At 39.6% G+C, this 27,817-nt stretch overlaps 1 protein-coding gene across 4 annotated transcripts in view; it reads left to right on the forward strand.

Annotated features, from left to right (window-relative positions):
* Positions 1-27,817, forward strand: part of CELSR1 (cadherin EGF LAG seven-pass G-type receptor 1) — a 171,890-nt gene that overhangs the window by 134,289 nt on the left and 9,784 nt on the right. For 3 of the 4 annotated variants that reach the window (XM_073652148.1, XM_073652149.1, XM_073652150.1), the window contains exons 15-30: positions 343-526; positions 1,479-1,580; positions 4,237-4,331; positions 6,195-6,404; positions 10,122-10,305; positions 12,290-12,433; positions 14,460-14,649; positions 15,034-15,201; positions 15,753-15,879; positions 16,919-17,119; positions 18,473-18,647; positions 22,286-22,398; positions 23,165-23,244; positions 23,452-23,578; positions 25,768-25,893; positions 26,722-26,858. In XM_073652148.1, the coding sequence (XP_073508249.1) occupies positions 343-526; positions 1,479-1,580; positions 4,237-4,331; positions 6,195-6,404; positions 10,122-10,305; positions 12,290-12,433; positions 14,460-14,649; positions 15,034-15,201; positions 15,753-15,879; positions 16,919-17,119; positions 18,473-18,647; positions 22,286-22,398; positions 23,165-23,244; positions 23,452-23,578; positions 25,768-25,893; positions 26,722-26,858 (2,363 nt within the window). The remainder of the gene's footprint in view (positions 1-342; positions 527-1,478; positions 1,581-4,236; positions 4,332-6,194; positions 6,405-10,121; positions 10,306-12,289; positions 12,434-14,459; positions 14,650-15,033; positions 15,202-15,752; positions 15,880-16,918; positions 17,120-18,472; positions 18,648-22,285; positions 22,399-23,164; positions 23,245-23,451; positions 23,579-25,767; positions 25,894-26,721; positions 26,859-27,817) is intronic. The other variant, XM_073652151.1, reaches the window with a different exon arrangement.

Consider the following 27,817-nt stretch of genomic DNA (forward strand, 5'->3'; position numbering starts at 1 on the left):
AAATTGCAAGATTTCTATTTTTAATACAGATTGTGATAGGTTAAAAAGAAAACCATTGCCACAAATTAAAAATATATACTTTTAACACAAAAACATGATTTAAACATTGGATCATGTTTTGAGGATAGCTTCCCTTTAAAGTGTGAAGAATGGTTTAATGTCCACATGAGTATATAGATAAATAGCTTACAAGAACAAAGGTTCCCCCCGTCAGAGACACAAATTATATACTCACCTTATTAATATTTTCTATATGAAAAAATGGCCATTGATTCTCTGGGAGCACAATGAAAAGATCAGATAGATGTTTTGTAGTAATTAGTCTTTATGTCTCCTTTACAGGACAATTACTACAGACCACAAGACAGTGACACGTGTTACCCATGTGACTGCTTCCCTTCAGGAGCATATGAACGTGGTTGTGACATGGAGACTGGTCAGTGCCCATGCAAACCTGGCGTCATTGGGCGCCAGTGCAACCGCTGTGACAATCCTTTTGCAGAGGTCACTAATGATGGCTGTGAAGGTACGAACATTAAATTAAACCTATGATTGATAGTGTTGCGTTCAGCTAAACCTCTATGTTATGTATCATGTTTGAATTCTGTATATATGGTAGATGGAGTTCATTCCTTGCAGACTGCAGCTCACGTTGTGTACGGAACGGAACACTGTTCCCATCAGCCAGCATTTTATCACCGCTGTGCCCGTAGCTGTAGAAAGTGCCAGCACGTGGGCCCACCAAAGAATCCTCCGGTCTTGTGGTGGGCCAGTCCCACCCTCCTTGCACCATCCTCTGTAATTTGGTGGGTTGGGCGGACACAGCCAAAGTTTGCTTTCTAACCAAGCACCACATTGAAAAACACTCTGTCCTGATTGATAGGTCATGTCATAGGTCGCATAACATTCAACACTTGACTATTAGTCCGGATTATATATACTAAGTACATAGTGTAGTGTCAGTGTGTATCTTGCACACATACAGCTACAAACACACCGTCTCTGATGATCATTTCCAATATACATATAGATGGGATTTTATGCATTCTTCTACCATAATTTCAATACAGAGGAAACCATGTGTGTTTCCATGACCAGCGTTCTTACTAAATCACTAGAAGCAACATTGGGTTTTGTTATTTTAAACCTTTTTTGGCACAGGATGAGTCAGCAGGGAACAGCTGCAGAGACTATGACAATTTTATTATTCTTGGCTCTTGAACAGTAGAGGGTGACAATAAATGAAATGTTATTGTACAATAATAGAAAGTCTGTCTTCCCTGGTATGGTCTTTTCACCATTGTGGTTCTGTATGATAATAATACAAGCTTGTTCATGACATGGTTATCATTTCTCTACAAGGCTGCAATTTCCTTATTCTGTGATGAAGTCATTATTTATACGGGAGCTTACATGTGCCCGTCAGTCAAAGACATTATCGCAGACTACGTGTGATTTGGTTTCTCCCTTTATTGCAGTGATTTATAATGCATGTCCTAAAGCCTTCGAGGCTGGAATCTGGTGGCCACAGACCAAGTTTGGTCAACCAGCTGCTGTTCCTTGTCCCAAGGGATCTGTCGGTAAGTGTAGCTGTAAAACCTGCTTGTAGAAGAATATGGAAATTTCATGGAGAATAAACAATATGTTGTCATAGAAAGGTACCGAAAAATTAACAAAAAAAGAAAAATGTGTTAAAATGTTATTGCTAAAATTTGTGAATCTGATCCCATATGATGGTACAATGTACAGGAGCCCATAGGACTCAAAAGGGAATGTGTCATCAGAAAATGGCCTATTCAGATCAAATTAATGTATTTAAAAATATGTTTTTTCCCTTCACATCTCTATTTTGATATTGTTATAAAAAAGATACTTAAGCAATTTTCATATTATGCCTAGCATTAGACTATTTAATGAACTTACATTTATCAGGATATTGTAAAGAGGGGAGAGGAGGTGGGCTGTGACCATCTGTATACTGGTCTGTTTGTCCTCTATTTGCGTTCCATATGTCCATATATTACCACTAGTTGGTTAAATCTAAGCCATTTACCTAAATGACTGAGCTCAGCCCACAATTTGGACCAGAGGACGACGTCTACGATTTTTTTGATGTTGACCATTCGTCTGCATAAAAAATTAGTTGTGTGAATAGTCCCAGCGACCACAATGGGTATTTGTGCTGTCTGTGCAAAAGATGGATAGCACACAAACCCTGACACCCGAATAAGGTTCAGGCAAGAGTATGAAAAATGTCTGATTTTCATCCAGAAAGCTCAGACGATTTTCATCTGTATTGTCGCCTGTGTGTCTGTATTTTACATCCATGTGCGATTCACACGTTAACATTTTTAAATGTACATGATCAGTACAGTTTCCTAGATTAATAATGACAATGTATCCTTATAAATAGGATGCTATATGGATGATCCATATGGGACCCATCTTTTTTGCGCGCTCATAGTCTTGTACAGACGAGTCTCACCAGATATACGGAAGAGAATAGTGCATGCTGAGATATTTTTTGCCCTGGCCCTGTCTCATCTGAACAGCCCTATTGATTATCATTGATCAGTATGCGGTCCCATTCTTACTCGGACAGCACACGGGTAATACGCCTGTCTGATCGAGCCCTAAAGGCCCAGCTCTCACAGATCAGACTCATCATGTCTGTCGCCCCACTCTCGTTTACAATTGTGTCACCCTTATACCAGGTGCTTTTATAGGATTACCTTTCTTTGTTAATCAGATCATTATCCATTTTTGAAGAGCACTGACACAGTAAAACATATGTGCATTAGACGCTCTAATTCCTGATAATTATAGGAGGCCTCTTCTCACCCACTACTTCTTTTTCTTCCCCATCCATTACCTTCAGAGTTAAAGACTGCCACGTTAATGCATGGTAGGCATGACAAGCTCGGCACTAAATTATTTACACCCTGAGTCATACCCTGCACTCCTCATTCATTTCCGCAGAATGCAGCAAGCACAATGGCAGTGTAATTATTGGGAAAATTCATTTCATCTACATGTGACGCTAGTGATGTACGTGACATATAGGGAACTAGTACTATATTAGTTTATCTTCACACTATATATACTCTTGTAAGTCTGGTATTAATATTTGTTAGTTAGTCCTTATTTATGGGTTACTATGGCTTTATAATGTCAGATCAGGTGCCAGAAAAGGACTGTCATAGTATTACTGGCCTGAGGAAAATCTGTACAGAGTAACAAGTAACCTAAAACTTCCAGCCATCCCACAAAAGACAAGGTTTAAAGACCGACTTGACAGATGTTTGATAAATTCCACCAGCTCCGTGTAAGAAACACCCATCCAATTAGCATGATGTAAATCACCATAGGACAGGTCCATACTGCTACTGGATCATATAGCTTTTCTAGGTCAGTTCAGTGTATTTAGTAGCATGTTTTATAGTTAAAGGGGTATTCCCATCTCCAAAATCCTATCTCAATATGTACTAGGCGTAATAATAATAATAGCAAATGCCTCCAATTAGAAATGTAGTATAGTTCTACTGATTCTCTATGTCGCTTACCTCATGTGCCGGGCATTGCAGTCGCTTAGGTGCCCATGGTTACGACCACTAGCAACTAATTAACTAACGGTCACTATATGAGTGGTCGTAACTATAGATACCTAAGCTACTGCAATGCCCTGCACATGAGGTAAGCGACATAGCGAATCAGGAGAATTACACTACATTCTAACTGAAGGTATTTGCTACTATTATTATTACACCTACTACATGTTGGGATAGGATCTTGGAGATGGGAATAGCACTTTTTAAGTTGTGTAAATCAATGTTATAAAAGATAATACTAATCTAGTCTGATATCAAATCCTATAGGCAATCAGAACTGTGGTTCATTTATGTAGTATTCCCATCCATGGAGAGTAAAAGAAACCTTCATGGTGTGTAGGACAGAGTTTTTTGTTAGCCACACTACACTGTACTGCTTCACCACCCTTGCCCAGGTGCCAATCCAGTGAGACAAAATAGTGTGGGGTCTACAAAGATTCTCAGTTCCTCTCCTTCATGCATGGTCTTGATCCCTGATGCATGAAACAATAAATGTCTTCTAGATAATATATTATGCTGGTATTCTTGTTGGTTCTGAGATTACTAATTAGCTCATATATGATGAGGTAACATTCTGTATTAGGTTTCTTCCTACTTTTTGTTCAACTCCTACATTTGTTTCTTTCAGGGAATGCGATTCGGCACTGTAGTGAGGAAAAGGGCTGGCTTCCTCCCGAACTCTTCAACTGTACCACACTGACCTTCTTGGAACTAAAAACCCTGGTAAGAGCATTGCTAAGCTGCCCAAACACCGGGTCCATTTTACCAGCCCTCGTGTAAGCACACAATTCATAGGGGCAAGCTGCATCAGATTCCACAGAAATGCCGGTAACAAATAGGACACTATTGTCGCCTGCTTTACCTTACATTTAGTGATGTACCATAGGTAGGCAACAAAGCAGTCCAGCTATTAATGAAGCACCCTACTGACCCGGAATATACTGCCAGCCAGATTGGATTGGACTTGTACTGGATGCCCAGTTATGTCTTAATGGTCTGTTCACACTGACCGACCGGCAGTACTAAACAACCACCAACTGGTAAATATTTACCTATCAATGATTGTTTAATTTATTTACACTGGCAATCAGTAGCTAACGATGGGCACTAAATGATCTGTAATAGGTCATTCAGTGCTCACAAGCTGATATTATTCTCGGCAGTGTGAGTCCTGTTTACACAGGACAGAAGATCATTTCACCCGATGAACGAGCATTTTGCTCGTTCATTTGGTGATTATCATCCCATTAACACTGAAAGATTATCGTGAACAAGTGTTACTGTGAATGCTCGTTCACAATAATCTTGAATTGTAAATACATGTTAAAGAGTAATCACGTAGTGTTGAGCGAGTATGCTCGGGCCGAGCTCCGAGTATTTATAGCTGCTCAGTGATATGCTTGAATCCCTCCCTTGTGCATGATTTGCAACTGTTTGACAGCTTTATTACATGTGAGGAATGTGTAAGAAATAGACATTCCTCACATGTAATAAAGCTGTCAAACAGCTGCAAATCATGCACATGGGAGCGATTCAACCATATAACTGAGCAGCTGTAAATACTCAGAGCTCGGCCCGAGCATACTCGGCGAAAGGGTTAATAGAACATACTCGCTCAACACTAGTAATCAGTGTTTTAATTTTTATTTCTGAAATCAATAATACACATGAAAATAAGCAACTTTGTAATATATCTTATCAGAGAAATCTGCTTCTTTCTCTGCCAGGACTGATCAGTCATTATCAAAATTCTCAATTCACAGGTAAAATCTGTATTCAGTGAAGACAGATTATTACATTACTGACAAAAGATGATGACAGCTGCTACTGACAATATTCTATGTAGAGGGGAGAGAAAACTAGGAAGGAGGAGCTAGAGACCGAGCTCCTCCCCTTCTTTCTACATAGAATCTTATAAAAATCAACTGTCATCTCCTGTGTGAGTAGTGTAATAATCTGTCTTCACTGAATACGGGAATTGAGAATTTTGAGAATGTATGATCAGTCCTGGTGGAGAAAGAAGCAGATTTCTCTGATAACATATATTACAAAGTTTCTTCTTTTCATGTGCACTATTGATTTGTAAAATAAAAATTAAAACACTGATTACTCTTTAAGTCTGCTTCTTTGGTATTGAGCATTCATGTTTTAGGCCAATTAGAAATTATTTGAGTTTTTGTTGTTCGTGTGGTGTTGGGTGCCCGGGTGGGGTGAATGGTCAACCCTACGCTGGGTTCTTCTCAATAATGGAATATTCTGGTAAAGTGACTTTTATTCCCTCGCTGACAGCGTGAAGCCTGTGTACTCAGCTCTACAAACACACTTTGTGGAGATGAATGTCAGGAATCCTGTGCATGTCTTGTGGTGATGTTATACCTCTCATATTAATTGCACAACAGCATTACGCGTGGGATGGGTATGTGCACAGCTCGCTGCCAGATTGCATAGAAGTAACATCAACTTGTTAATGAGATGACACTGACCTTTGACTGTAAATTGTCCTATTATAAGTTTAGTATTCTAGTCTGAATACAAAACAATTGTGAATTAACTAAATACTTTGATTATTGTCAATCTGTTTTACAGAATGAAAAGCTTCACCGGAATGAGACTACTTTGGATGGAGTGAAGTCAATTGAGATCGCTCGAGTCCTGCAGAATGCCACCAATTTCACAAAGTCTTTCTATGGGAATGACATCAGAACCAGCTATCAGATGCTTGTGAGGGTGCTGCAATATGAGAGCCAACAGCAAGGGTTTGACTTGGCGGCAACTAGAGATGTGGAATTTAATGAGGTATGCTTAGCTGTCATGTATAGCTCTATACGTTAGTGCAGAGCTGATAGGCTCCATTCTATATACTGTGTCTTTCTCGTCACATCATAGCATGCATTATGTATTAATATATTATGTAACTGGTGATAGCATAGATATTGTACAGGACTGAGAAGAGTATTGGACCTTAGAAAACAGTAGAGTATTTTAGAAGGTTCTGAAAGCGTGAAGATAAATATAAGATATAAGACATTTGAGTAATTAAATGGCACTTGATTATTCATATGTAGAGATGAGCGGTGTTTGACTAGAACTGTTCGCCAATCTCAAATTCGAGCTGTTTTGGGCGGTGTTCGAGTCGTTCGACGAATGTGAACGATTTGCAAAAAATTCGGCTGTTCGAGGTTATGTTCGATAACTGTTCGTGCACCAAAAGCGTGTCCTGCACATCTGCGCTATTTAGAGCACCAATCATGCAGGGATTGTCTGCCACTCACTGTAATGCCACAACCATGGTGGTTGTGGCATTACAGTGGTTGCCCAAATCGATGGGAACAGTGCTCACAGTGAAACATGAAAAGCCGGCAATTCAGCAGCGGCATACACCGGTACCCGACAATTTAGAACAGAAAGAATAGAGTATCACACATAGATTAGATAGATAGAAACATGTCAGTCACATATATAAGAAGTACAGTGACAGTGTTGGTTACTGTACTTGTCATTTAGTGTTAAAAGATTTATAAAAAAAAAAAAAAATAGTGTTTTCATGCACCTGTCTCTTTAAAAAAGCCGGCCGGCAATTCAGCATCGGTACCCAACAATTTAGAACAGAAAGAATAGAGCATCACACATAGATTAGATAGAAACATGTCAGTCACATATATAATAAGTACAGTGATAGTGTTGATTACTGTACTTGTCATTTAGTGTTAAAATAAAGGATTTATTTAAAAAAAAATTGGCGTGGGGTTCCCCGTAATTTTAGTCTCTAGCGGAGGTTAAGCAGACGGCTGGGGCAGATGTTTGAAGCCTGGGAAGGGAGTAATACTCACGGAGCTTCCCAGGCTACTAATATCAGCCCCCAGCTGAATACCTAGCCTTTACTAGCTATTAAAATGAGGGCCCCAAAAAAAAATGACGTGGGGTCCCCCCTATTTTAATAGCTAGCAAAGGCTAGGCAGACAGCTGGGGGCTGATATTAATAGCCCAGGAAGGGTGCCATGAATATTGGCCCCCTCCAAGGCTAGAAACACCAGCCGTCAGCCACCCCAAAAATGGCGCATCCATAGGATGCGCCAATTCTGGCACTTAGCCTTGCTCTTCCCACTGCCCTGTAGCTGTGGCAGTGGGGTAATAGGGTTGGGGTTGATGTCAGCTTATAGTGCCAGCTGACATCAAGCCCAGGTTAGTAATGGAGAGGCGTCTATAAGACACCCCCATTACTAACCTCATAGTGAAAGTTAAAAAAAACCACAAACACCCAGAATAAAGTCCTTTAATTGAAATAAACACACAATTCTTTAATGTTCTAAATTAAACTCTACTTACCGTCACGCCCATTCCAGCTGAAGCCAACGTCTTCTGCAATAAAATTAAAATTATAAACCAACCTCATCCTTACCTTTCCTTGGTTCCCAGGACAGCTTCAGCTCTGCTACATCGAGATGACAGGCTGGACCACAGCAGAACGCTGCCATCCAGCTTGCCATGCCGCAGACACTGAGAAGCTTCTCAGTGAAGCTCCTCAGTGTCTGGCTGTGACGGCATCCAGATGAGCCGAGTTCATGAACTCAGCTCACCTCGTGCACGTCACTGACAGCGGTGAGCGCAGGAGAATTCTCCCACGCTGGGATGGCATTGAGATGACAGGCTGGATCGCAGCTGAGCGCTGCCATCCAGCTTGTCATCCTTCAGAGACACTGCAGAGCGCAAGCATGCCTGTTCTCTGCAGTGTCTATGAAGGATGGCATGCTGGATGGCAGTGCTCAGCTGCGATCCAGACTGTCATCTCAATGCCATCCCAGTGTGGGAGAATTCTCCTGTGCTCAGCGCTTGAGCAGGAGAATTGTCCCACGCTGGGATGTTATTCTGATGACAGGCTGGATCGCAGCTGAGCACTGCCATCCAGCGTGCCATCCTTCATAGACACTGCAGAACGCAGGCATGCTTGCGCTCTGCAGTGAAAAACCATAAGTAGCCTAATTTAAATAATGGTGCAGAAATTCTTAAAAACTCACCAAAACCTCATCATGGGAACGTAGCCTTGGAGTTAGGGCACGGAGACCTTCAAGGTTAGTATGCACCTTATTGTGAAAACTGAAACCTCAGTGCCTAATATTTCTTAGGAACGCTCCAAGGAGCAGGTATCTAACTATGCTACATGTTTGCAGCAGGTTATAACTGCCAATGGTTGCTGTACTAAAGATGCTTGTCATGAAGGGGTTGAATAATTGTGAGACTGTAGTAGTCATTTAAAGTGGCATTTGGAGAACCGACTTGTTATATTTGTTGTGATTAGCTATTTAAAGGGTTAGGGTTTGTCAATTCTCTGTTCTTCTGGAACACTCGTGAAGATTGACTGTTCGATCTATGTGCTCTCTGTTGTTTCTAGCAGAGGTAGCTTTGCCTCTGCAGCATCAGGGAAGGCACAGGGAATCTGAAGCTTGTAAGTGCATGCGGCCACTGCAGAGGTGGTTGGTAACCTAGGCAATGACCTATAAACGACTAGATTACAAATCCCTCTGTTCTTGAGAATGGAGAGGAATTTTAATAACAAGTAAATTAAAAAGGTGCTTGTTTTTATAATGTTAGGAACATGAGACAACTCATTTGGATTGTTCTAGTTTCATTGGTTTATTGTAAACAGCAGAAAATTAGTAAATTTTGCTTATAAACCCAATGTGAAATTGGGGTTGAATAATTCTAAGTGCAACAGTGTGTTCCGAGTTTATTTTTCACAATTTACAGAACTGCATTTTCTGATTTTAGCATATTTAGAACAATCACTTTGTGTTTTCTGAGTAAGGCAGTTGTGTAAAACATACTGAGGGTTTATGGTAACCAGACTCTTTGTGAGCAGTAAATAATGATATACCAGTCAGATATAAGGTGGACTGTTGAATGACAATATCTAAAGATCATCAACGTTCCTTGAAGACAGGTTAATATGTCTGCTGCCCGGGGCTCTAAGCTTCTTTCACTCGTCTCAGAGGTTTGGAGGCTGAGTCCTAATTTCTTAACAGCACTGAGTATTGGAGCCAAAGCAGTGTTGGGTTTCTAGTTTAATAATTGTCGTAATCTCTGAACTTGGCTAAGAATTACCAGTGAAAAGCTGCCTTAAGGGATTACTGGTAAGTAATGCAATTTGCAACCAAGAAGTCCATTATGAGACAAACAAAACCTTGTTGAGGTTCAGTCATTTTTAATGTTTTTCCATAGTCTACCAAAACTGGAAATACATATTTCTCAGAAAATACGGGTATCTAACTGTATGCTCAAGGTAGCCTCAACTTGAAAGGCCACAGGAGTCATGGGGTGTTATGATAGAACAATTAAGCAGTATACGCACCTCTCTTTTTTTGTCAAATGTTTTATTTTATATGCACCAGCAACCTTATAGGAAGAAAAAGAGGGTAAGGGAGGAGAAATATGCACCTCCTAAGACACATAGAGGACACTGACTGAAGATAGATTTGCATAGCATGGCGAATTTCTCTCTAATACTTCATTTTACAGAACGTCATCCATGCAGGGAGCATAATATTAGATCACAGCAACAAAGAGTATTGGGACCAGATCCAGAGGACTGAAGGGGGCACAGCACATCTGTTAAAACATTATGAAGAATATGCCAACAACATGGCCCGGAACATGAAAAAGACTTATATGAAGCCCTTTATCATTGTTACTAAAAATATCAGTAAGTATTACTTTGGAGTAATAGGCCAATTATTACCGCAGACTCTTTAACCCGTAAGAAGCTGGGACAAACAAAGCTTCTTACTAAAGTCTGCTGTTCTAAAATATGCTGCTTACTGTGAAAATCCTCTTCCATTTTTCAAGTCAATGCCATATTATTTTAAAGATGCACTTTCCCATTTGGGAAAAAGGCTGAGACTCTAGAAAATACATAAATCTCAGAACATATGTGTGAGTCGTAGTAAATGAGTTTTACTATCCTCTGGTGACTCATGAACATTTTAAGAGCTTAGTCCTGATCACAGGTATTAAAGGAAGGGAGTGTTTGGCAGCAGCATAGTACACACATATTGATGATCAAGTCATGCCTGTGAGTTATGTATTACACATACGGTATGTTGGGCTTCTTTACATAATAATATTGCTCTTAATGTTCACTATCTCAGTAAATCTACATACACAACTCGACATTGAAATTGCAACACCAAGAAGGAAAAGTCATGGCGTTATGGAAATACCAGGATGGACAGACATGTTAATAATTTGCAAATGATAAAAAAGTGAAAACATTTTTTCAAAACATCTCACTTAATTCAGTATTGAGTTATTGAGTATGAGCCCCGCTTATAGTAATACATGCACTTGCATGCCTTGGCTATCAATGAGGGTATTAATCGTTGTCTGAGGGATGTTCTGCCATGTGAATGCACTTGGAAACGCAAATCCTCAAGATTTGCAGCTCCCTCTGCGTTTGACGAACAATGATGTCGTAGATGTGCTCAATGGGAGACAATTCCAGAGACGCTGCAGGCCATAGTAGCACATTTAGGCCGTGTAGCCTGCTTACAGTAACACAAATAACATGCGTCCTGGAATTGTCATGTTGAAAAACAGCTGCTGGGACATTGGAGAAATGACCAGACTACTGGTTCTACGACAAGATCAATGTAACGCTCAGCTGTTCATGTAGACTAGAGGAGAAGACTAGAGAGAACTGGCTATCATACTTTATGCCACCTTGTAAGTTATGCCACCCCACACCATAATCCCGGGATTAGTATTGGTGTGATGTTCCTCATGAAGGCCTCTTTTGGCATGGCCCCTTCGGTGTCCAGAACAATCTCCAGCTATCATTGCTTCCTAGACAAAATCGAGACTCCTCACTGAAGACGATACACCTCCATTATTCCATCTGGAGACCGCGTGGGCAAAACCATGACCATTACATGGGAATGTCACACTGGTCCTACTCCCAAGATTATGCTGTTGAGTGGCATAATGTGTGGTTCAGTCTTCATCCAGGTTCACTAATAGCTTGGCATTACATTGATCTGGTTGTGAAACCAGCGGTACGGTCATTTCTCCAAAGTGTCCCAGGAACCGTTCTTTACCACAACGTGCTACCATGGCCTGCAATGTCTTGCATATCTGGGACGTAATTGTTCAGAAAATGCAAAGGGAGCTGCCAGCAGCAGATCTTGATGATTTGTGTGTCCAAGTGCATTGAGTTTGGCATAACATTCCTCAGAAAACCGTTAATAACCTCACTGATCATGCCAAGCCTGGTAACTGCACTTATTTCTGCGTGTGGTGCTCACACTCAATACTGAAAAAATCAAGATGTTTTGGAAAATTGTTTCCATTTTTCTATAATTTGCATATCATTAACATGTCTATCCATCCTCTGATTTCCATAATTCCTTGACTTTTCCTTCTTTCAATGTTGAAGAGTATATATATGTACATTATAATTTGATCTATCCGTGATGAGATCAGAGCTAAGGCTTTGCACACATACAGTGTAACCAGTCAGGTTTAATCATTTCTGTACAGTTTAGGTACAAAAACCTGTTCTGATTACAACATTTGTGAAAATTACGAGGGACAACTGGAAATGACATAATTAATATAGTATTCCGCTAAGATGTTTTGCTTGCTGTAAGAATGTAATCCATACCTTTAATTCTGCGCCTTCTTTCCTCCAGTTATTGCTGTAGACATTTTTGACAAGGCGAATTTCAGTGGAGCCAAAGTCCCCCAGTTTAATGAGATATATGAAGATTATCCTAAAGACTTGGAGTCGTCAGTCCTGTTCCCTGATACTTTGTTTAAGCCCCCTGAAAAAAAAGGTAAAATTACAGTCTTTTTTTCATTCATCTTGGTTAATACCCGGACTTAACTGTTTTAGGCAACATACAGTGGTGATATATATATATATATATTTTAACAACTGTGGTAATTTAATATAGCTGTGTTTGTATATAATATGATAGGTTTGTATCTTCATTCACATGATTATTAAATGATATACAGGACCATAAGTCAGCATAAACTACTAGTTGTCAATCATCATTGCTGGCATCTTCTTCATTCATTTATGTCAGTGCCATAAACTTCTTAAAATTACTAATCACTGCATCAAAAATCTATAAGTCATTGTAAATGTTGACTACATGAGATGTGGGAGCATGTGATATAAAGTAATTCTTTTTATATGCTTTTGATGTGTGAAATTTTAATACTTGAGCTCTCTCTAGTTTCTTCTGAGTTAAAACTGAGTCTCATTCATCCTTGTGGAGAGGAAATGAACGTGGCTCAATCTATAAGGATAGGGATTGAAGATATATGGATGCATAATGTGGATTAGCAGCTTGCCAATACATGATGTATGGCATATGTGAAGCTTTTTCTTTATTATTTGGTTTCATAGTGTGAGCAAATTAAGATGGAATCCTAGTTGTCCTTTCTAGAATGACACATAGTGAATGTTATACATCATGTACTAGTATATGAGAGGGCATGAATTATTTGTATATGTTTGTTAATATAATGGCATGCACACCTTTGGAGTAGACCTCACTACCACCCAAGCTACTCCAACCCCCGACCTACTGTCACCTTCCCCAACAGCCTGTAGACTGTAAGCCCGTGATGACAGCATCCTCTCCCCCCTCTTTAACAGTCTGGCATTGTTATTTTTTTGGGTCCTGCTCTGCTCCCACCTATTTTGAGGTCTGCTGACATAGCGAGGTGAACTACAAGAGTTAGGGTCCATCCTGATTGGGTCCACCTTGTCGCGGTGGGAGGGCTTTTACGCTCTTTTGGACAATATAGTGTCCTCTAAGTACCGTATGTTATTACATGTACTATTGCTTTCTATTTACTTACTGCAGGGTATTTGCTCATTTTGTTTTTATTCTAGGTTTTTATTTAGCTTACTGTGTTTTATATATCATTGTAAACCCTCTTGACATGTTCAGCACCATGGAATTAATGGTGCTTCAAAAATAAATAATGTCTTCGATTGTAGATTACCTTTGTTATGATGAATCCTGTTAGCCAGTTTTTTTCTAAAACATGGAGTGTGTTTTACATATATTCTAATGTACATTATGTGTTATCTGTGTTAAACACTTCTCAGATAACTAATTTGTTCTTCCCCTCCTTTACTTCCTTCTACCATCCCTGTTTATTCTTTCCCTATTTAACCTTTCCCCATTCTATTTCTCCTCTTTTCCTTTCCCCTTTCCATGTTCTATTTTCCTTCCGGTTCCCTCCTCTTCCTCTCTTTTCTTCTTCCCTCACTTCCCATTCTTCTTTCTTCCTCTTTTCCCCTCCCTTTCCTTACCTTCTTCCTTCTCCTTTAGTTTAGACAGGTTGTTAAGGCATAGCTTGTTTTTCTTAGCTTTTATTCTTGCACTGTTTTTTTTTCTCATTATCATATGTGTTTTATCCCCTTTTTGTTTTTACCCCCCTACTATGTAAAAATCTCCCTTAATGAAAACTATTTAAACAAAAAAATAAATAATACTGATAGAGTGCTGGGATTTCTTTGATGAGAGCACCTTTCTCTACAGCAGTATATGGGTGGTATAGGACCGCCTGGAAGCAAATAAATGACAGCTCTTTTGGTAATTGTGTCCAGAGCTGTCAGAGAATTACGCTATATAGTGGGTATATTTATAGATGACCTCGGTGGAATCAAAGACATTTTATTACCAATACAGAGATTTTGTTGTGGAACTTTATTGTTCTGTATCATTCATCATAACATTTTACCGCTGTATACAGTCTGAAATAAAAGTTTTAACACTTCCTTAATGACATTGTAATTACTCACATTATTACATTACAACTATTTTTTTTTCTATGTAGATCTGCCCACTGTCAAGCCTTCCAACCAGATATATCCTAGCAGTGATGAGGAGTATGACTCCCGTCTCTCTAAACGGAAAAAGAGGCAACCAGATCCATCAAATCAGCATGCTATAGCTATGGTGATAGTGTATCGCTCTTTGGGGCTGCTCCTACCAGAAACCTATGACCCTGACCGCAGGAGCTTAAGGTACTTTTAGAATGACCCAGCAAAATCTCTATCCTCTGTCGTATTCCTTGTATCTTGTATTATTGTCATGAAAGTCTACATTTGTATCATAATATAGTGCAATATACTACTTGTAAGATCAAAAAGGAAAAATCACATGAAAGAAATAGCTAGGAATAGGTGACCATAGACAGGTACATACGACCCTTATAGGCTGAAGAAGAAAGCGCGGTGACACCATACTCATGTTTTACTGTCAGCTCAGAGAAGTACCATAATGACAAATCTGTATGATTAGGTGCCTCCTTAAAAATCGATTTTTTCCCCCTGAATTTTGATATTAGCAGTTTAGCACATTATTGGTATAAATTGTAATCATTGGTACCTTTTCTCTTTACGTCCCAGAGTTCCTAACCGACCAATTATTAACACACCGATTGTAAGTGCATCTGTGCACAACGAAGGGGAACCATTACCATCTCAACTGGACAAGCCAATAATGCTGGAATACACAATGTTAGAAACTGAGGAAAGGACCAAACCGGTGTGTGTATTTTGGAACCACTCCATTATGTAAGTACCTCTTATCTGTCACCATGTTTTCGCCATCAAAGGTGAGAGCAGGAGAATTTAGAGACTGAAACCCTGATTCCAGTGATGTCACTTAATAGGCTGCTTGCTGCAGTTTAGATAATAATCACAGTTTTATCAGCAGGAGATTATCACTAGATGACTAGTAAATCTGCTGCCATGTAGTCCTCCATATTCATGAGATCTGTATACCCCCTCCCCACCACTGATTGACAGATTTTTGCCTATGCACAATCAATTAATTGTGTGGGAGGGGTTAAACGGAGCTCAGCATTCAGAAAGCTGTTAGATAAAACAGTGATTTTAGCAAAACTGCAATAAGCAGCCCAATAAGTTATACCTCACTGGACTCAGGGTGTCTACCCCTAAATCATTCTGCTCTCAGATAGGGTAGCAAAAACCTGGTGAAAGATTCCCTTTAAGTATCTATCATTTGCAGGCTTAAATCGTTGATGAGCTCACGCATCCATTTCTATGGAGAATTTAGAAAACTCAGAGAATTAAAACTATTTTTATTTTCTTTTTTGAAACAGAACTGGTGGCGCCGGAGGGTGGTCCTCCAAAGGCTGTGATCTGGTCTTCAGAAATAAAAGCCACATCACCTGCCAGTGTAACCATATGACCAGTTTTGCTGTGCTGATGGACATTTCAAAGCGAGAAGTAAGTTACTTAATCTACAGCAGAATTAAGCAAATAGTGGAGCATACTCACTGCGTCCTACCAAATATGTCAGTCTGGGCTTGGCACTGTAAATGTAAGCCAAATTCATTGGATATTTCATGAACCACCTACCTTCTGGGTGCACAAATGTTTAGTAGGAAATTTTCTGCATTGGAAGAGGAGATGTGTAGAATAGAAGTTCATTTATACATCAGGTATTACCGTAGTCCAAATGTCAAGTAGATATCTATCTTAAGCAAGTATACAGGGAGGGAATCAAGGAAAGGAAAGGATGGGAGCAATAAAACAATATTTTTAAATCTGGGTTGAGATGATGACATAGAGTAAGTGGCACTGTCTGTCACATAAAGAGTGGTCAGATTATCAGATTAGTTCTGAAGAGCAGGTATGTCTAATACGCTGGGTGCTTAGAAAATTAAGGGAAGTGGATGAGAATTAATCTGTTGTAGCTGAGAAAGTCTGAAGCTGCGTTCACACCCCAGTGATATGGCTCTGTGCTGGAAGCACACAGTATATTTTCTGTGCAATAGGAAGAAGTAGAAGTGCGGCACTCACCAATATGGTAAAAAACTGTCCTTTATTTCATACCTGGCACATGGAGTACAACAGGCAGTGAAAACAGGAGACGTCTATATTGCGTTCGTCACCCATCTAATGGCCATGCAGGTGCTTGCAACAGCCACCGTCTGTTATCTCCGCCTGTTGCATAAGTTATGAAATAAAGAACAGGTTTTTCCCATATTGGTGAGTGCCACATTTCCATTCGTTCCTTCTGCATTTATTGGAACTGTTGATAATAGTGGTGTGCTCCTCCATATATTTTGGGGCTGCTCCCAAATTGCACTATTCCATTTTAAATGAATTGGGACAATCTGGTTGTACAGACTTCACTCTATAAGTCTTACTATATTTTGTCCGCACTGAGCCGTAGTGCTGAAAACTCCTTCTGTCTGTCCTATGTCCGTCATTGTCTGCCCCATGACCACATGCAATGACCTGTGAATTGTCTCCATAACAGAATGGCGAGGTGCTTCCTCTGAAGATCATCACATACACCTCTGTGTCTGTCTCACTGGCGGCCTTGCTGCTGACCTTCATCTTACTTGTGATCATCAGAACATTACGATCCAACATCCACAATATCCACAAAAACCTAGTGGCCGCCCTCTTCTTTTCTGAGCTAGTCTTTCTCATTGGCATCAACCAGACTGAAAATCCAGTAAGTGAGAGTCTCTTCTTGTGGGTCGTGTTATATTGCCAGTATGTGACAGTTAATGTCTTCTGCCTGGATGGGGATTTGTGTATATGACCCAGTAGACTGTCTGTATCTCATGTATGTACTGTAAATGTATAGAATCCCATATTACCAGCGGCTCCCCATGCCTCAGCTAATAAGCGCTATTTCACAAGATGTTTCTCACATCTGGCACTGGTACCATCAGGCATCCCTGGCATCGTGGTACCAGATTAATCATCCGAGTACCTGCACTTGATCTGCAGCCTGACACGTCATGCACTGGTAAACCTGAGACAGGGCAGGAATGCTGGAGCTGAAATAATTCATGACTGCTTGGCTCACAGCCTGATTTATGGCCTTTCTGTTAGCAAATAATACTGTTTCAGGGAGCGGCCATAAACCCCCTTACAAAAGGTCTTGGGTGATTAATGTCCTTATTGCTCCTTATCGGGTTTTCTTTGTAAGTTTACCAGCAGGGGCATCATCATCATGTAAGGTCCTGGATGCAGAATTAGTGGAAAAACAGACTTTCTTTAGCACTGAACTGTGCAAATATTAATGCTGGAGAGAAGCCAATCCTTCCCGCGTCTTATGCTGGTGTACCTTGTAGTCACAGGTCTAATATTTGCAGTTTGGGTCCTGTTACTATGAACAACTGATGACTCTACCTAAAATGATAAAAAGTGAAAGTGGATGTAAAATACACTCCTTAGCCAAAAGATTTAAGGTGTAGTTTGCAAATGTTTGCCCCTGTTTGCTTTTTGATATATGTAGATATTTTGTTAATGAGTTATTTTTTATTAAGTTTTGCAATAAAGTACAGTTCTATCAGATACAGTACATGGTTCCAACATACGAGTACGATCAGCAGAATTAACAGGAGACCTAAAGAAGAGTAATGGTGTGTGCACATGGTGTCTTTTTCAGGTGGATTCTGCCTTAAAAAGCGCCCCATAAAATTAATATAATTCACAGCAATGTCAGAATCACATTGCTGTGCCCTTGCTCCATCTTATGTTTCTTCTTTTAACCATTTCAGGGTTCGAAAACTCTGAAGCGGTAAAAGGATGTGACTTGTTCCTTCTTTGGGTGGCTTCTCTGACACCGTTCTCTATACTGAGAGGACATAGCAAAAGATGGTGGCGTATGAGCCGCCGCACTGGCGTCTAAAGGATACCATGTGCACATATCCTACCAGAAACATATTACATAGTAAAACTGTCCCATCCGCCGCTTGCCCCAGAGACTACAGAGCATTGCATTGTGCCCAATAATTAAAGTTTTACATATAATTCACATTGGGGAGTTACATTACTTTTTTTTTTTATTCTATAGTTTGTGTGTACCGTGATTGCCATCCTTCTGCATTACTTCTACATGAGCACATTTGCCTGGATGTTTGTCGAAGGACTTCACATTTATCGTATGCTGACAGAAGTGAGGAACATTGATACTGGTCACATGCGCTTTTATTATGTGATTGGTTACGGGATACCAGCCATTATAACAGGTATGTCGCCATCCATGCACCTTTCACATACACTTCTACTATGTGGTTGGTTGGGATACCAGCCATTATAACAGGTATGTCGCCATCCATGCATCGGTCACATGCACTTCTACTATGTGGTTGGTTGGGATAACAGCCATTATAACAGGTATGTCGCCATCCATGCATCGGTCACATGCACTTCTACTATGTGGTTGGTTGGGATACCAGCCATTATAATCGGTATGTCACCATCCATGCATCGGTCACATGCACTTCTACTATGTGGTTGGTTGGGATACCAGCCATTATAACAGGTATGTCGCCATCCATGCATCGGTCACATGCACTTCTACTATGTGGTTGGTTGGGATACGAGCCATTATAACAGGTATGTCGCCATCCATGCACCAGTCACATGTACTTCTACTATGTGGTTGGTTGGGATACCAGCCATTATAACGGGTATGTCGCCATCCATGCACCGGTCACATGTACTTCTACTATGTGGTTGGTTATAACAGGTATGTTGCCATCCATGCTGTAGCCACATACACTTCTACTATGTGGTTGGTTGGGATACCAGCCATTATAACAGGTATGTCGCCGTCCATGCTCTAGTCACATGCACTTCTACTATGTGGTTGGTTATAACAGGTATGTCGCTTTCCATGCACCGGTCACATGTACTTCTACCATGTGATTGGTTAATGGGATATCAGCCATTAGAACAAGTATATTGCCTTCCATATACTGTGGTGTGTGTTGTTTTGACCTTTAGGTCAGCACAACTACCCAATACATATTACATCACCTATGAGGTCTCTAATGTCTGAGTTACTGGAGTTATTGCCTTAGTTCTCCTTCTTTGCACAATACCTCTCTATTGACCAGGATGGCAGGACTCCATCCACCACATGGGCATCCGTACATTGGTAATATTGCATGTCAGCGTGCTGGGGAATATATGTACAGTTTCGTCTGCTGCTTATGAACTTGTCTTATATATTGGTTCAGTGGCTGGGAACATTAACTTAGGATTTGTACAGTTCTGTAAGCTGCTGAGTGATGGAGAACTGCAGTGTTGAAAAATCAGATCATCTTTGTCCTAAGAATGCCCCGGGGTACAATCAATAGAACCTGTAGGAATGTTTGCACACCACCAAGGCACGGAGCAATGTTATTGGAGCTTTTACATCTTTTCTGCAATGTTTCATTTGTAATTGTAGTATTTGTAACCTGTTTTACGCTCAATACTACAATAAAACACAAAGTAAGAGTAATAGGAGGAATTTGTAAAATAAAAATATTCTACAGATGAACAGTGGATAGGGTAATACAATAATCATACAGTACAGACCAAAAGTTTGGACATACCTTCTCATTTAAAGATTTTTCTGTATTTTCATGACTACGAAAATTGTACATTCACACTGAAGGCATCAAAACTATGAATTAACACATGTGGAATTATATACTTACCAAAAAAGTGTGAAACAACTGAAAATATGTCTTATATTCTAGGTTCTTCAAAGTAGCCACCTTTTGCTTTGATGACTGCTTTGCACACTCTTGGCATTCTTTTGATGAGCTTCAAGACGTAGTCACCGGAAATGATCTTCCAACAATCTTGAAGGAGTTCCCAGAGATGTTGGCCCTTTTGCCTTCACTCTGCGGTCCAGCTCACCCCAAACCATCTCGATTGGGTTCAGGTCTGGTGACTGTGGAGGCCAGGTCATCTGGCGTAGCACCCCATCACTCTCCTTCTTGGTCAAATAGCCCTTACACAGCCTGGAGGTGTGTTTGGGGTCATTGTCCTGTTGAAAAATAAATGATGGTCCAACTAAGCGCAAACCGGATGGAATAGCATGCCGCTGCAAGATGCTGTGGTAGCCATGCTGGTTCAGTATGCCTTCAATTTTGAATAAATCCCCAACAGTGTCACCAGCAAAGCACCCCCACACCATCACCATCACACCTCCTCCTCCATGCTTCACGGTGGGAACCAGGCATGTAGAGTCCATCCGTTCCACCTTTTCTGCATCGCACAAAGACACGGTGGTTGGAACCAAAGATCTCAAATTTGGACTCATCAGACCAAAGCACAGATTTCCACTGGTCTAATGTCCATTCCTTGTGTTCTTTAGCCCAAACAAGCCTCTTCTGCTTGTTGCCTGTCCTTAGCAGTGGTTTCCTAGCAGCTATTTTACCATGAAGGCCTGCTGCACAAAGTCTCCTCTTAACAGTTGTTGAAGAGATGTGTCTGCTGCTAGAACTCTGTGTGGCATTGACCTGGTCTCTAATCTGAGCTGCTGTTAACTTGCGATTTCTGAGGCTGGTGACTCGGATAAACTTATCCTCAGAAGCAGAGGTGACTCTTGGTCTTCCTTTCCTGGGGCGGTCCTCATGTGAGCCAGTTTCTTTGTAGCGCTTGATGGTTTTTGCAACTGCACTTGGGGACACTTTCAAAGTTTGCCCAATTTTTCGGACTGACTGACCTTCATTTCTTAAAGTAATGATGGCCACTCGTTTTTCTTTACTTAGCTGCTTTTTTCTTGCCATAATACAAATTCTAACAGTCTATTCAGTAGGACTATCAGCTGTGTATCCACCTGACTTCTGCACAACACAACTGATGGTCCCAACCCCATTTATAAGGCAAGAAATCCCACTTATTAAACCTGACAGGGCACACCTGTGAAGTGAAAACCATTTCCGGTGACTACCTCTTGAAGCTCATCAAGAGAATGTCAAGAGTGTGCAAAGCAGTCATCAAAGCAAAAGGTGGCTACTTTGAAGAACCTAGAATATAAGACATATTTTCAGTTGTTTCACACTTTTTTGGTAAGTATATAATTCCACATGTGTTAATTCATAGTTTTGATGCCTTCAGTGTGAATGTACAATTTTCATAGTCATGAAAATACAGAAAAATCTTTAAATGAGAAGGTGTGTCCAAACTTTTGGTCTGTACTGTACATACTTTATATTTTCCACTGCCCCATTTATTATATGTATAAGTCTTATATAAGTACTATTTTCTGCGTTGTGCTATAATTTCCTTCTTGTAGTTTCCTTTGTGTAGCAGTTGAATAAATGTCCTTACCATTGTCGTAATGACTCTTTATTCTTAAAGGGGTATTCCCATCTGCAAGATCCTATCCCAATATGTAGTAGGTGTAGTAATAATAATATTAGTAAATACATCCAATTAGAAATGTAGTTTTTCTGATTCGCTATGTCTCTTTCCTCGTGCAGGCATTTGCATGACCCTGGGTATCCATGGTTACGACCACTAGCAACTAGCTAACTCACTATACCAGTGGTCGTAACCATGGATACCTAAGGTCTTGCAATGCCTGCATATGCATATGTACTTTTAAATGTTGTAATAAAATTTGAATTTTTTTTATGCCTACAAAAAAAACTCTTTGTTTCTCAAGTTTATCATATGAGGAAAGAGACCTAGCAAATCAAAAAACTATACTACATTTCTAATTGGAGGTATTTGCTAATATTATTATTATTACACCTACTACATATTGAGATAGGATCTTGGAGACGGGAATACCCCTTTAAATGCTCTCATTATCCACATGGGTATAATTGTTCTAGTCTTCGCATGGTAGACATAATAGTTTTTATGTTTCACTTTTCAGGACTTGCTGTTGGTCTGGATCCTCAAGGTTATGGAAACCCTGACTTCTGCTGGCTCTCAGTACATGACACCCTAATCTGGAGTTTTGCTGGCCCCATCGTTTTTGTGGTTGCTGTAAGTATCTTCAGAAGAAACTGTTTAGTTTTCGTAGAGTTTTTGCCCTTTGTTTGTCATTGGAACCATCATACCACAAAGATTGGCTCAGTGCTTAGCACTGTTGGTTTGCAGCTCTGGGGTCCTGGCTTCAAATCCCACCAAGGACAACATCTGCAAGGAGTTTGTATGTTCTCCCCGTGCTTTTGTGGGTTTCCTCCCACACTCCAAAGACATACTGATAGGGACTGTAGATTGTGAGCCCCAATGGGGACAGTGATGGCAATATCTGTAAAGCGCTGTGGAATTAATGGCGCTATATAGGTGAGCATAATAAAATCAATGAAGATTTAGTTACCTTTTCTTAATGCCAGGACATCTTTTTTATATATTTTGTATATTTCTTGGGAGGTAGATTACATCTAGTAATTCTAGATGAGCAATTCAGTTCTTGCTCCCCTGGTCTGGGGTCGGGTCCGGTCCTTCGTGGCAGCTGGTCTTCTCTTGTGCACTCGGCATCCTCGGCACGGTATCCTGGGTGTCTCTGGTGCTTACTAGGCCCCGCAATGTCCTAACGTCGCTTGAGACCTATTAGGTACAAGAGACACCCAAGATGCAGTGAAGACTGGCTGCCATGAAGGACTGAATAACCAGTAATCATTTGATGGCTGTGCAATAAGTCAGTAGTGAAGAGCAATGCTTCATTTGGAAGATGAATGAAGGAGCATTATACTGTGATATAAATAATAACCATGTTATATCTTTTTCCATAATGTTTTGCCTACAGATTAATACAGTCATCTTCGTACTAGCTGTGAAGACATCTTGTGGACGGAGACAACGGACATTTGAGAAAGCAGGAGTCCTGTAAGTGTAGAGGCCAATAATAAACTGATTTTATCTATGCAGTTGAACATAGTATCCACAGAAGTAACACACGATAATGGAAATATTATTTTCTAGCAGTAAAACCATACTGAGGACTGGGCTCTTACATGAAAGTTTTAGTGTATTTCCTTCATTTGGATTCTACTGCTATAGATACAATGTTAATGAAGAAATTTATGTTTCTAGATCAACACTGAGAACAGCTTTCCTCCTGCTGCTCCTGATCAGTGCCACATGGCTGCTGGGGCTGATGGCTGTGAACAGCGATGTGATGACATTTCACTACCTCTTTGCCATTTTCAGCTGTATGCAGGTAACATGCCTAGATTTATTATTTCTCAGGTCTTTAAAATGAATCTTTCCCAGAGAAGCTACTTGCCAATAACTAGTACATAACTGTCTGCATTTAACATTTCTTAGTAAAGGATACTAGACATCCTTTCTATGTTTCTTTTTGGTCCTTTAGATGGTTCAGGCAAAGCTACCATCTGCATGCCTTTTAAGAGAAACCGTCATTGAAATTTTTCAATAGAACACATGAAAATAAGAACCTTTGTAATATATCTTATTAGAGAAATCTGCTTCTTTTTCCTCCTGGACTCATTATTCATTCTCAAAATACACAATTCACTCGTAAAATCTGTATTCAATGAAGACAGATTGTTACATTATTGAGATAGGAGATGACAGTTGGTGCTCATAAAGTTTTATGGAGAATTGTACTGTCATTTCAGGAGACCTTGCAGCAGAATGTCTGTGCCTGCCTCTAGCTCCTCCCTTCTCCATAGAATTTAAAATCACTAACTGTCATCTTTTATCTTATTTACAAAGTGGGGAGAACCCCATAGAAATCCCTCTCTAACAAGCCCTAAAACATAACTTTTATTATTTATATATATTAAAATGCATGAGAGTAGAAAATCTTGTCCCTAATCTGGCTCTTTTATTATTCAGCAATAAACACTTCTATATATTCACTTGATAGCACTCCGGGGTGCCACCATTTTTTCATCAGGGGATTTTTTCATAAAATGTATGCCGGTGTCCCATCCCCTGATGACTCTGCATATGTGGCGAAACAAGTTTGGGGGACCTGTGGTTTAAGTACAAATTGTCCTATTCTGTTCAAAAAATGGTGGAACCCCAGGGTGCTATCAAGTGAATATTTACAAGTGAATAATAAAACAGGCAGATTAGGGACAAGATTTTCTACCCTCATGCATTTTAATTTATATAAATAATAAAAGTTATGTTTTATTGCTTGTTAGAGAGGGATTTCTCCCCACTTTGTAAATAATATATGAGATATTCCTCTCAGGCCTTATTAGTCCTCTCTTGATTTGATATATCTTCTATCTCACTAATAGGAACTCTGTCTTCACTGAATATAGATTGTACAGATTTTACTCATGAGTTGAGAGTTAAAGATTAGTCCAGGAGGAAAAAGCAGTAAACTTCTCTGATAAGATATATTAAAAAGTTGCTTATTTGCATGTGTTCTATTGATTCAAGGGAAAAAAAATGGAAAATGATGGTTACTCTTTTAATGTGCCGCTAGCATTCTGCATTATTTTCATTTCATGTATAGCACTATGGATCTAATAGTGCTTTAAAAAGAAATAATAATTATAATAATTTCCCTTGTGATGCCTCTTTATCCTTCGCTAACCCCTCAGCTTCTTGCACATCACATTCTGCAAATCTGATCCACTCTTTTTGGTAAAAAGAAGATTAGATGTGAATGGAAAATAGAGAGAAACTATCCTAGAGTTCCCAGAAAATTTTAGGGATCCTGAGATGAGTCCGGAGCCTCTGAAATCCCAGTGTACAAATGAAATGACAGTAATCTGACATTAGAAATAGTGGAAAATATTTCCAATATAACTCATATAGCAAGTATTCACACCATCATATAGGCATCTACATATATAGCCATGTGCCCCTCAACCCGCATATAAGAAAATCAATATTAGTGACTATAACCAACCTGAAGAGTGAACAGGGAGTCAGTGTGCTAATGTATAAAGTCTTTAGTTTATTAATGAACATTAGAATCAGGCTGAACGGTCCCAAAAGGACAAAGTAATGTTCAAGACAAGAAACTCAGGTGGTCATGGTAGGAAAAATGTGAACAGATAATAAATACTGAATGGACCAAGGGTAAATGGTATTAATAATATAGTATACGGTAATCAGACAAATGCACTATAGCACATAAGCTCAGTCATGTTACATAGCTGCAAAGCCAGCCTTAGTCCTAGGGTGCTGGCGCCAACATGTATTCCAGCTTCTTCAGGGGGAACAGCGGAAATGTAGCTTAAAAAAGGCCTAAACCTCCACTTTATTTACAGAAAAATTGGAAATCCCGAGCATGCCGAGATGTTTTATGTCACTCATACGCAACCATTAGGTTTCTCAGTTATTGATTCTTTATTTGTGTCCTAAGACAGTCATAAAATGCAGCGAAATGTGACCGATTTTTCTCTCCTTTTCTTATTGCAGGGACTCTTCATTTTCTTTTTCCATTGTGTATTTAACAAAGAAGTCCGAAAGCAGTTAAAGAATACATTTACTGGAAAGAAATACCTGGCCGATGACAGCACAACAACCAGAGCCACACTAATAACTGTAAGTCATTTTCTGGGTGTCTCTCTACTGCCCCCTGTTGATGCCACCGAGAATATTCCAAGTTAAAACTTGTTACTTATGATGTAGGAATGACATCGTTTGCAGGCAGAAAATGAATGGAGACAGTCAAATAAAATATATAGATAGATGAATAGATTTGAGATAGATAGATGTCAGATAAATACATATATATATACCTATACATATATATCTATTTATAGATATATCCATATATAGATATATTTATAGATGTGTGTATATATATATATATTAGTAACAATATTGTGTGTATATATATATATATATATATATATAAGATTATATATCAGATTTCGGCCATGGTTGGCTGGTATACTATGCCTATCATTTTTTAACAGAACTTGTGTCGCAGGATGTACCCTCATACTTAGTAGACAACGCAAAACCTAAGATGTAAACAAAATGAGCATATGCCGTATAGTAAGTAAATAGCAATAGTACATCCAAGTAGCATAGCGTACTTAGTTCTCACTATTTTGTTCAAAAAAGAGGTGGGATGACTTTTCTGCTTTTTTATCAATATAGTGATAACTAAGTACCCTATGTTATTACATGTACTATTACTATTTACTTACTGCAGGGTATTTTGTTTCTACCTTAGACTGGCCACAGTGTGAATGTGCACCTACACATTGTTCTTATACCAACTCATTTTCTGGCTCATTTCCTTGGTTTTCCTTAGTAGGACTAGAGTTGTTCTGCCACGTAAATGGATTTGCCTTTTCTAACTTTAGAGAAGTAGAAACCTGGAAATGATTAAGACGGCTTTCATTGTTTTGTCATTTGTAGCGGACGCTAAATTACAATAACACCTGCATGGACGAATCCAACATGTACAGACTGGGCATTGGAGAATCCACAGTCTCTTTGGAGAGCACCGTCAGGTCAGCCAAGAGCCACAATAGCTACCTTGCTTATATTCTCAGGTAATCCGGTGGCGGGTGCATGGCGCTTGGCTTGTCTCCTTTCAATAACTACTACAAATTGCTAATGTATTAAAGATTAAAAACCTAAATGACAGTGATTAAATATGGACCCATATCTACCTGGTGACACAATTAGACATTTTTACAAAGAGGCAAATTTTAGAAATACTAGGCTCTGTTCACTTCACTTTTGGGCCATGAAGGTTTTGTTTTTTTACGTCTAGTACAAAAAATAGGGTGGGAGAGTGTGCCTACACCACCCATCTAGGAGAAACCGATGGAAAACTATAAACTCCTTTGACATACATTTGCCCATAGAAATGTATAGGTGGGGGTTTTTTGGTAAATTATTTTTTTGGGTATGTTCTTTTTTTTTTGTAAAGCAGATGTATACAGTTATATGAAAAAGTTTGGGTACCCCTATTAATCTTAAGCTTAATGTTTTATAAAAATTGGTGTTTTTGCAACAGCTATTTCAGTTTGATATATGTAATAACTGTTGGACACAGTAATGTTTCTGCCTTGAAATGAGGTTTATTGTACTAACAGAAAATGTGAAATCTGCATTCAAACAAAATTTGAAAGGTGCATAAGTATGGGCACCTCACCAGAAAAGTGACATTAATATTTAGTAGATCCTCCTTTTGCAAAAATAACAGCCTCTAGTCGCTTCCTGTAGCTTTTAATGAGTTCCTGGATCCTGGATGAAGGTATTTTTGACCATTCCTCTTTACAAAACAATTCCAGTTCAGTTAAGTTTGATGGTCGCCGAGCATGGACAGCCCTCTTCAAATGATCCCACAGATGTTCAATGATATTCAGGTCTGTGGACTGGGATGGCCATTCCAGAACATTGTAATTGTTCCTCTGCATGAATGCCTGAGTAGATTTGGAGCAGTGTTTTGGATCATTGTCTTGCTGAAAGATCCATCCCCTGCGTAACTTCAACTTTATCACTG

The sequence above is a fragment of the Phyllobates terribilis genome, unplaced genomic scaffold (genome assembly GCF_046119375.1).
Source record: "Phyllobates terribilis strain yellow unplaced genomic scaffold, ASM4611937v1 Scaffold_11__3_contigs__length_659146591, whole genome shotgun sequence".
Taxonomy (NCBI): domain Eukaryota; kingdom Metazoa; phylum Chordata; class Amphibia; order Anura; family Dendrobatidae; genus Phyllobates; species Phyllobates terribilis.